The sequence below is a fragment of the Diadema antillarum genome, unplaced genomic scaffold (assembly GCF_040938485.1).
Source record: "Diadema antillarum isolate AM-2024a unplaced genomic scaffold, OU_Dant_1.0 seq00000182_RagTag, whole genome shotgun sequence".
In the NCBI taxonomy this organism is placed as follows: Eukaryota; Metazoa; Echinodermata; class Echinoidea; order Diadematoida; family Diadematidae; genus Diadema; species Diadema antillarum.
Genome location: NW_027271249.1, coordinates 2,212,036 through 2,223,340, shown reverse-complemented (window position 1 = coordinate 2,223,340; position 11,305 = coordinate 2,212,036). Strand labels below are relative to the sequence as shown.

Below are 11,305 nucleotides of genomic sequence, written 5' to 3'. Positions count from 1 at the left end.
TTGTCATCAATCGTACACTTCGCCAGAAATTCACAAGCATGTACTATTCCGCTGCAAAATACAAGTACTTTGAATAATGAGGTAAGACATCAACACTGCTGACGATGCTGTTGATAGTGTGTTGTGTTTACATTCTTCTATAACTGTCTTCACTCATCTCTTCGAAGCAAGCAGTTGTGCTGGCAGTGCGTGACATCAATAGATTGTTTCAACTAATGCATTAATCCACAGCTCTGTTTGCAGAGTTCTTTTAGTTGCTGAGTTTAAATGTTGGGTGAGGGCATTGCAGTGCTCCAGCTTTCTATTCTGCTTCGTCACCATCCCCTTCAGCCTCCTCCCCCTCCTCCTCTTGTGCCTGGTCTGGTGCTGTCTCTGGCCTGCTCTCTGCCGCTTCTGGGGCAGCTTCTTGTGGTGCCTGGTGGGACAGAAAGGAATTCATAAATTTGATATTCACACAGTTTTACATCACCTCACTGGAGTACATACTATCAGATTCCATCAAGACCATGGCATTTCCTTTTTTTTATGCTAGTCTAAATACCTACTGTGATGAAGCAAAGTGGAATACAAAAAAGTCATGCTCCTACAGGCAATTACGCCAAACTTAGACCACTGATTCACAAGACACCAAGTACATGAAAGCCATCAAAACCTATCAGTTATTCTAACCAGCAAGGGTTGTCTAGATAAGAATTCATAAGATATAATTCTACCGTGACATTAACTACATCAATCATTACTCGAGATGAGCATGGTATAATTCATCTACAACTTGTATTTCGTTACAGAATTTGTGAAGAATTCATATTTGATAACGACAAGGTACTGGAAGAGACAATCAGTAACATTTCACAAACTATGGTGGCTACTAATATTTGGCCAATACAATGTTAGCTTTCAAGACTACAGAACAAAAAGGGCATCTATTGAAAATCGCCAAATTTCCTTTCATCAACATAGTTAAACACAGATTATCCAGTGTTTGAGTAGCAGCTATGACAAAAAAAAAAAAAAAAATACGCACATATTCGGGTGGATACTTATTCATATCAACGAAGGGCTATTTGTCAATTAGCTGCAATTAAAAACTACTCAATGCAAGAATGTCTAATTTGAATAAAATTGGCATCACAGCTAGCATCCTCACCTCTTCAGCTGCAGGTTCCTGGCTCTCGCCGTTGTTCATCTGCTCTTCCAGGATTTGCTGAGCAGCCTCAGCAATGAGTTCAATGTTGGTCTGAGCAGACTCTTCAAGCTTGAAGAAGGCGGCCATCCTCTCCTTGACCACATCTCGGACAATGCCTGGACGCAACAGGGAGAAACAAAACATTAGTTTGTCTTTGAACAAAACAAGCACACAAATGTGACACATTTCACAGGAAAGTTTCTCCATAGTGACCACAACTTTCAGCCGCTTATCATTGCTAGTTCAGAGTAGGTAGTTGTTTTAAGTCCTCTCCACTGCAATACAATAATGTGGGGGGAGCTGGCTGCCACTCTACGAATGTTTTATACAAAGCTTTGACTGTATACTTAACAATTTGAAATTTATGAATAATTCTCACAAAGCACTGTAAAATTTGCCCTTTGTTTTTAGGAGTTAACAAGGGTTTACAACTCATACATTCTACACGAACTCATCACAAACTATGTTACACCTTCCAAGAAAAGCCGAATTATCAGTTTCTATTCAAAACTGCTCAGCATTGATATTCTTTTGTGCAATTTTCATATGACAACTACTACAATTTTGCACAGCACAGGGAAATCACTACTGACAAAACACAGTCTAGGGGACATGAGCTGATCATCTCTACTTGCAGAGGGTGCAACTTCTGAAAACTCACCATCTAGTACTGTCCTGCCCAGGACGGACTTGTCGATGCACTTTTCAACCTCATCCATGAGCCAGGGCATGAATCCCAGTTCCACGTCCCTCTCCACAGGGTCGTAGAAGTAGCCGTTGTCGTTGAGTGTGCCAAAGACTGACGGGATGAGGTCGGCCAGGTAGCTCTGAGCAAACGCTCTCGCTGCAATCTTCTCTGCTGTCTCCTTCTCCTTCTTGAGAACCTCTCGCTGCTGCTTCATTCGCCTCTCCTGGAAGATCAAAGAGCAACAATGCACATGCATGAGACTTGAGTTTGCACAAAGTAAAACCATTTGTATAGGTGAACCTCTATCTGGCAAACACTGATACATCAAGATTAGAGGATTTGTCTAGTAAAATTATCATTTCACTTACTCACTTTGTCTGTTTTAGCAAGTTATTGTTACACAAGAAAATTCTTGCCGCCTCGAACATCTCGCTATAACAGGGTTTACTTCTCTAGCAAAAATGCAACGCAATCACTGCTCGGGTGATGACATGTACTACAGGAATACACTTGTACTGCCAATGCAAATGAACATACCCCCATCAAAGCTTACATTTGAAGGATATACCTTCGTTGACAAAATGAAGCAAATCGCTCACACTAGCAAACTTTTGTTCCATGGAGACATGGAACAAAAGATAGAAACAGTGGAGCCTGGTCTGAGAGCTCACCTTCTCTTCTCTATGCCGCCTCTCTTGCTCTTCTAACCTCTGTGTCTCCACCAGCTCAGCATTCCTAAGCTCCTCAAAGGCCCGTTGCTGTGCCCGCAGGTTGGCAAGCTCTTCCTCCTCCATGACCTCCAGTAAGGCCTGCTCCACTGTCTTCCCGACTAGGACCTCAAGGATGGGCTTCACCTCAATGTCAAAGTCAAATAGCTGTTCAACAAGGAAGAGAACAGAAATAGTCAATTGATTAGAGTATGGTTCTAAATATGACAATCACAGTGAAAAGTCACAAACAAAAGGTGGTATCTGATAGACTTTGGTTCACAGAGTATTGTGAAAACACCAGCATGCTGTTAGAAAATTTTGCCCTTTACCATACAATCAAAGAATGCCATTTTAGAATCATATTTTGGACACTCAAGTCCCTTGCCACTCTTTCTCAATATCAAAAGTTATCTCAGTCAGACTGGGGGGAGGGGGGAATCTGGTAGTCACTGACAAAAACCACACTTTTTTCTTTAATTACAAAAGAGAAAAATAGAGAAAATACACACTGAAAAATTCTTTTGCTGAGAGGGAACTTGTCAAAGAGGTAAAGTCTACTTCCATCCGCACCAATCTCTGAAGAATTTATATTCTGATGTTCTGGGGTTTTTTTTCAAAACTTATTAACTCTGTAAGTCAAGAATGCTATGTGCTAGCATGATGTAGACACTCACATCTCCTTCATAGATTTGTGTGGCCACGTCCATGCCCGTCTTTGCTGGGACGAACAGCGGCGTCGGTGGTCTATCGAGAAAGGCATCTGTCTGGCATTCAACGTCAGCCTCCTCCACTCTGTCGCTCAGCTCCTCCAGATAGAGTTCAGTCTGGACATCGATGTGCTTGCGGCCCTCCACTGGCTCTGGTGACCTCGGTCTGAGCTGGTCCTTGGCACGCTTGGCGGCTATCTTACGTCTCCTAATTTCTTGCTGCCTTTGGATTTCAATAGGGTCTGGCTGAGCTGTCTGGAATGGTAAAAAAAAACAAACATACTTTTGTTCTAAAAACACAGTTCTCAACCAATCAAGTGCAGCGCTGATATCAAAATCAGACACTGAAATAGTCAGATAAAATCACATTACTCAATGCACTGGGATCACTTTTCCATACCCCGAGATGTATAGCATGCCTTCTATATCATGGAGAGAGAAAAAAAAAGTATGTTCAAAAGGTAGAAAACAAACTTTATCAATATAATTATCCTTAATGAAATGCATGCTTCTGGAAAGTAATATGGTTCATTGCATTTACTAGTATTCACTGTCTTGGCTTTTGCATTATCTTCAAAAGTTCAAATGATAACCCTTTGTGAAAGATTTGTTTAAAAAGTTGGGTTTTTTTTTTCTAAATGGTTTCCTGAAAGTACACTCAGAACTTACAGCTGGAAGGGTGTGTTGTGCATATGTGTTTCCCCTGACGATCCTTCTGTCGTACATAATATTGCCAATGGGAACTGGTTCAGGATTTCTGTAGGCAAAAAAGAAAACATGAGTTCAATGAAACAGATTTCCAAGACAGCCAATTTCGAAGATCTGCAAAAGAAGAAAAACAGCAATTACTGTAGTTATGGGTAAACTCGGCATAGCGGGTAAACTCGGCCCCCAGCGCGCACGTTACAACTATCTAAAATGTGCGCGCTGGGGGCCGAGTTTACTCGCTATGCCGAGTTTACCCATAACTACGATACATTCCTCTATCAGCAACTTCATCAGCATGATCAAAGTGAGCAAACAACTGTAACAAAGTTTGTACACAAAATTTTGAACATGCTGTGACATTGATTAGGGAGCCTCCTACTAGAACTGTTAATCTGTGTAACTGTTACGCCTTTGTGTATAGATAGGGAATAGTCTAACTGTTAGTGTAAACTTACTACTCTGCCTGGAGTCTGGGACATATTATTAGACCCCTTTCTGTACTTTTCTACAATCGTAGGAATACTCTAACGTTAACGTTACATTAACTGAATCTACATCACACAGACCACTATTTTTCAGAGTAAATTATCTTTAAATTATCAGTAGTTCAGTTATCTCTTAGCTCAGTTGTTCGTAGAGCAACTCTACCTCCTTCCCCTTTGCCTTGGTTGTTCCAATTTCAGCTGGTCGACTGAAAATATATTCGAGATTGGCCTACCGCCTAATTTCCAACCTTGAACTGATTAAAAATTGGGCGGACCGCTAAACTTTAGAAACATTCATTTACTTTGGTGTCGTCCATAAAACAGATCTAGAATCTATTTGGATTATGGTTCAGTAATTTTAAGGCAGTTGAGTTACTTACTGTGCCAGTGGATCTCTGTATTTTTTCCTTTGAGGAACGGCTCGCGGCTGACTTGCGAACGTATACGTTCCACTCTTTTGCGGTAAGACCGTCGTCATCTTGAACGAAATATCCTCGTTATCGCTACTGAAATAGTTAAATAGTCCCCTTTGGAGACTCCTACAGCAATGTTTATGTTATTTCGAAATGTAAAATCGCAAAATAATATGCAGTCCCGTCCTTGTCAAGATGCTATTCCTGGTCCTTTTCACTCGTATCCACGGTCTGATCGCACCTACGAAAATACGCGTGTAACTGCCCGGCGACGATCCCACTACAAACTGACAGTGTGGCGGCACAATAAATACACACAGAGTAGCTAGGCACTAACAGTGTACATGGGACCACTGCACTACACGCGTTGTTTGGGTTCGCAACCGAGCCGTGTAACTAGGGATATGACCCAAATATCACTTCGCTTTTTCACTGTTTCAATAAATAGAATACTAAAATATAAGTGAAGAGTATTTGTTTCAATGTTTTATTCCCAAAAGTATTTTCAAGTGAATTTATTCTCAAATGTAGAGGATTTTTGCAAAATAATACAGCACTTTATTCTATACGCGGATGACGATTCTGGAGCAGTCGCATTTAGCATAATTCAATGGGAGTAAATATTGCAGCCATAGCAACACTCACGTAGCTGGTCCTTTCATTCAAGTCAACGTAGCTGGCGCTCTGTGTGAAAGATAAGGTCAATGAACTTGCTCACGTTTCACCCATCTATCGACTCAACATTACCTAGCACGGTACAATCCGCAAATATTTCAAAATGCTTCCATTGAGATCATTCTATAGGATAGCAGGAAGACCGAACATCCATGATAGGCTTCCGCCTTGTATTTGCCAGGATTTGATTCCAAGGGCAGCTCAGCTGAAACAACCCATCTCATTTTCCAGGATCTCCGAAGACAGAAGAAGATTACACACACAAATTTGTTCGAGTGGGACTGGTATGAAATTGCTCATTAGGGACACGACGAAGAATGCCACTTATCCTACTGCCAGTCGCACGGGACACTCATTCATGCCATTGCCAATAGATTTTCAAAGCAGAGTTTTCAGTTCCACCCAGTTACGAACGAAGAAAGAAGAGTGAGTACATGTATACGAATCACAAATTTCAAAGGCTTTTTCAATTTTTGATGACATGTAACGTTAGAAGAGATGTCTGACGTAACAATCGCATAACGTCCACTTTGTCTTTGACTTATGAATGTTAAAGGGATCGTACAGTTTTGGTTGAGACCTAATTTCAGGTTTTCAACATTTTTTGGTGATATAATGAGAAACCTCTTTTGAAATATGAAAGAGCATGTAATTCTTTAAGGAATTCAATGTTTATTTGATGAAAATTGGTTTTGAAATGGCTGAGATATCCAAAAAAGAGCGATTCTAATAAAGTGTGGGACCCACACTTTATTACGATCGCTTTGTTTTACTTTGTTTTTGGATGTTTCAGTCATTCCAAACCCGATTTTCATCAAATAAACTCTGAATTCCTCTTAAAATGGTATGCTCTGTACTATATCATAAGTGTTTTCTTGGTAATGGTATCTCGCAAAAAGTTAAAAGCCCAATTCTCATCTCTACCAAATACAACAGAGCTTATTAAAGTGTAGATCTATGATCACGATTATGTGGTTTGTGGATGATGGAGATGGGATGCAGTTGAGGCCAGCATGGAGCACCTCTGTCCTCTCAGCTGAGTGCTCAACTCTAGACTCAACTCAAATAAATTTATAAAGTTTGTTCTTTGTTTTTTATGCGCTCATTTGTCAGGCACTTACGTTATCATTGTGATCTGTAATAGTGTAAAAGAGCTGGGTGAATGCTTCAAGAATCAAGTCTCCAAGACCAATTGCTACTGAATTAAAAATGTAATCTCCGTAATGGCAAGCATTTTGTGTAATATCTACTGAATTATTTGTCCTTACTAATCAAAACTCAGACTATATTAACATTTCAGTATGGCTGGTCTGGGTTAGAATAAACCATGAGTAGATTCGGAATGATTACTCTGAGTTGTTGAAATAAACCCACAAAGTCACCAAAAAATCATCCAAATGCAATGTCCGTAACTCTGGAATTGCCCAAATCTATGCAACCTGAAATCTCATGACATGCACAAATATAACCCAGATAATAATCATTTCATGCATTAGGATATATCTGCCACAGGTAAAGTTGATTAATGATAATTTTCAAAGTTTCATTGAAATACTCTCTAGCAGGTGAGTGGTTTGGTAGTTTGCATGCACAAAAACTAAATGCTACGTGCTAATAACAATTGTGCAATCCTCAAAGGGTCGATCATTGCCCCATTTCATAAAAGATGTTAGGATTGCAACTCTTGCTGGAATGGCAACTTCCAATAGCAACAGCCAATCAGGAAGCTGGATTCTTGTCATTACCATGACAATTGTCATTCCAGCAAGAGTTGTTATCATACAACTTTATATGAAATGGGGGCCCAGATCTGTTCATTGTGTCATGAATCCTCATCAGATCTATCTATGGGGACTTAATGGCAAAAATAATTGAAAAGGATGCACACTATAACAGAAATTGGTATTTTACTTTATGAATGAGTATCTATACTTAAATGTTAAAATTTTCTTTTTTTTTGTTGGGTTTTCTTTCCATGTTTCAGAATTACGGTACATTTCATGAAGCAGGATGGAGAGAGGTTATCAGTGAAGGCCAAGGTTGGTGAAACACTCCTAGACACAGTAATAGACAATGATGTGGATATAGACGGTTTTGGTGAGTGAACCTTTTGTTTTCTTGTAAAGTTGGCTTTGTAAGTTGACACTTACCTCACCTACTTCCTGTAGCCACATTCATTTTGCTTGAGTTCTTTTGGTAGAAGATTACCTGAGCCAAAAGCTATTGAAGGTAACTATGATTGCCTGCAGTCCAGTATCTATTGTGTATTGTGTACTGTGCCTCATGTATTTCACTCAATATGTCATGCCTAAGTGCTTGGCATTGTTTCTCAAAAAAACAAAACAACTTAGATTAATACAAGCATTTTCACCAGATACATTTGCCGTATGGCCTTTACGTAATATACCTTTATCCAGATTCAGCAGTACCATGGTATATTCGTTTGCGGAGCTAAATGTTTTTCTTTATCTAAAATAAAATATGTATGATTAATAGACATGACAAATATATCTAATGTAGTGCTCATTTGATTGTGTAGTCTTAAAATGTGTGATTTTTCAGTATTTCAACTGAAAAAGATGATTTCTTGACAGTCAGAATGATATTGCAGGGAATCAGTACATGTATGTTATTGATCAGCAAAGGTAGACAGCTTCAGCTTCAGGCTTCAGAAATGCCTATAGGATAAAATTCTCACTCTGAAGCCAAACAGGAGTCTATTTTTTCCTTCTGTTTATTTCATTCTGGAGCCTGCTACCTGCTAAAGTGTCCCACTAAATACCTCTTAAAGGACAAGTCCACCTTCATAGACATGTGGATTACGTGAATGCAGCAATATTAGTAGAACACATCCGTGAGAATTTGAGGAAAATTGGACAACCCGTTCAAAAGTTATGAATTTTTGAAGTTTCTGCTCAGTCACTTCTGGATGAAAAGACTACTATAGCTTGTGATGTCACATGCGTACAACGATATAAAGAAAACATAAAGAAGATTCAACATATTTTCACTTTTCTCGCATAATAAAAGAACGCTTGACTTGCTTCTTTCAGAAGGCAGGCGGAATAATATTACCCTTAACATACATCATTGACAAGTCAAGGAAATGGGAACTTTTTTCAAAAAATGAAATTTTGTGAAATTCTCTTTATATTTTCCTTATATCATTGTACACATGTGACATCATACACTGTAGAAGTCTTCTCATCCACCAGTGACTGCGCAGATACTTTAAAAATTCATAACTTGTGAACAGATTGTCCGATTTTCCCCAAACTTCCACTGATGTGTTCTAATAATATTGCTGCATTCACTCAATCCACATGTATGTGAAGGTGGACTTGTCCTTTAAACTCTTTTGATGTATGATTTTTATCACACTCGGAACAATATGTTTTCTTTTATTCTCCTTTTTTTCATAATGAAGACGATTATTAAAGAAAAAAAAATTAGACACAATTAAGTTATAAAATTCAGGCCTAAAAATGATTATTATTGAAGTCTGTGATGCAAAAATCCCTTTGGTAGCAACAAAATTTCAACACACAAAAGAAAGCTGCTGGTCTCGAGGACTTTGTTTTAATGACAGTAGTCGTCCGTGATATATGACAAGTGGCCGTGGCGTAACCCAGATGTGTTATGTTAGTATCAGCTGGAGCAGGAAAGAAATGTACAGTGATCTAAATGTGTTGAGTTTGTGTCTTCCTTTTTGTCCAGGTGCATGTGAAGGGACGTTAGCCTGTTCCACTTGCCACCTTGTATTTCCAGAGGAAATCTACGAGCAGCTACCGGAGAAGTTGGATGAGGAGGAGGATATGCTAGACCTTGCTTACGGCCTTGAAGACACGTAAGCTCAACTCCAGTCAGAAATTGCTCTCTCAGTCTCTCTGTTTCTCTCTCTGCATGAAATTTTTACAAATGGGAGCCGACGGCCTTATTTGCAGCATGAAATTTTTGCGAGTTGCCTCTAGCATTCAAAGTATAATGGTGTAGACAAGATATTTAGTGTGTATTTTACTTCCGCGAATCTCAGCTCTTGCAAAATTCGCAAAATTAAAATGCACACGAACATTCCTCGTTTTACAGTACATCTGTATTCTTTGTGTCTTTGAAATTTATGATGAAATTTTATGTGGTTGGCAGCAGAAATAAACCAAACCAAACCAACATTAAGTCAGAAAATCTTCATTGGTCCTATGACTCTTTGAGGCCTGTCATTTTTTTGTGTGGTATTTAATACCACAAGGTGCTTCAAACCCACTTGTCTGCTAGCCCAGGACAACTAGATCTCACCCTGGGGGAAAGTAATATGAATGAGCACTTGCCGGTTTAAAGTATGGGGCTCTCACACCATTTCCCCCTTTGGTGGATTGGAGAAATATCTTTCATATGACTGTTAGAGGCCTGTCATTCTTTGTGTGGTATGTAATACCACAAGGTGCTTTAAATCCACTTGTCTGCTAGCCCAGGACAACTAGATCTCACCCTGGGGGAGCGTAATATGAATGAGCACTTGCCAGTTTAAAGTATGGGGCTCTCACACCATTTCCCCCTTTGGTGGATTGGAGAGGATTTGATGGAGTACCAGCATGAAGTAGCATATTTTATAGCAATGTGCACTTTTGATTTTAGGGAAACTCTAGTGTTGGAAATTAGGAGTGTGTTTTCTGTTTTCTTTCTTTCTTTTTTTGTTGAATTTTACAATGTTTGTGTGACCCAGTATTTAAGGGCAGTTTATGTATTCAGCCATATATCAATATCAGTTGTTTTCAACAGGAGGAACAAATAATGCTTGTTGCATTTGTAGTTGATCAGATGTGTTCTCTCTACATGCTTGTCTGTTTCCATCATGGCAGATCCCGCCTTGGCTGCCAAATCACCCTGACCAAGGAGATGGACAACATGGAGGTTGTGGTGCCAGAAGGAGTCAGCGATGCTAGAGATGTATGACTCCAGTGGCAGCTGACGGACTAAGGGTTCGCTATTAATCTGGAACTTGCAGCATTTTGGATTGCGAAGATGAAGCAAAGCTTTTTGGTGGACATGCATGGGGGTAGCTGGCCAGTGGAAGTCTAGATGCTGCTGGCAGGCCTGATGGGAGTAGGAAAATAAAAACTTGTTTACCCCTCTTTCTCATTCCTATCACACGGACTGTCTTGAATAAGGCCATTAGCTCACACCCGTGTCCTCTCCAGCAAAGTTCTAATATGCAGTAACAATCTTCTAGTATTAATGAACAATTGCATGCTGCATATAATTATGAATATATACATACATATACATGTTTTATATCCTTTATTGTAGCCCAACAAGAGTGAGGAAAAATTTGAAGGTATGGGAAAGCGCGGGTTAAAGGGATCGTATAGTTTTGTTTGAGACCGTACTTCAGGATTCTAACATTTTTGGTGAGATAATGAGAAACCTCTTATGAAATGTGAAAGAACATTTAATTCCAAGAGGAATTTAATGTTTATTTGATGAAAATTGGTTTTAAAATAGCTGAGATATCCAAACAGAGCAATCCTAATAAAAGCTGGGACCCACCCTTTATTACCATCGTTTTGTTTTACTTTGTTTTTGGATGTCTCAGCCATTCCAAAACCGATTTTCATCACATAAACTTCGAATTCCTCTAAGAATGGTATGCTCTGTACTATTTCATAAGTGATTTCTAGGTATTTCACAAAAAGTTAAGAGCCCTATCCTCATCTCTACCAATACTATATACCATCC

General features: G+C 39.4%; 2 protein-coding genes across 2 annotated transcripts; one reads left to right on the top strand and one right to left on the bottom strand.

The window, feature by feature from the left end:
* Positions 1-301: 301 nt before the first annotated feature.
* On the bottom strand, positions 302-5,216 carry LOC139728532 (radial spoke head protein 3 homolog). Its single transcript, XM_071639468.1, has 7 exons — positions 4,865-5,216; positions 3,961-4,048; positions 3,259-3,546; positions 2,546-2,749; positions 1,848-2,097; positions 1,148-1,302; positions 302-415 (listed from the first exon to the last, which is right to left on the bottom strand). The coding sequence occupies exons 1-7, from the start codon at positions 4,960-4,962 to the stop codon at positions 302-304; spliced, it is 1,197 nt and encodes a 398-aa protein (XP_071495569.1). The 5' UTR covers positions 4,963-5,216.
* Positions 5,217-5,644: 428 nt separating this feature from the next.
* Positions 5,645-10,671, top strand: LOC139728494 (adrenodoxin-like). Its single transcript, XM_071639433.1, has 4 exons — positions 5,645-5,998; positions 7,557-7,669; positions 9,290-9,419; positions 10,429-10,671. Exons 1-4 carry the CDS (start codon positions 5,676-5,678, stop codon positions 10,520-10,522), a joined length of 660 nt encoding a protein of 219 aa, XP_071495534.1. The 5' UTR covers positions 5,645-5,675; the 3' UTR covers positions 10,523-10,671.
* The last annotated feature ends 634 nt before the right edge of the window (positions 10,672-11,305 follow it).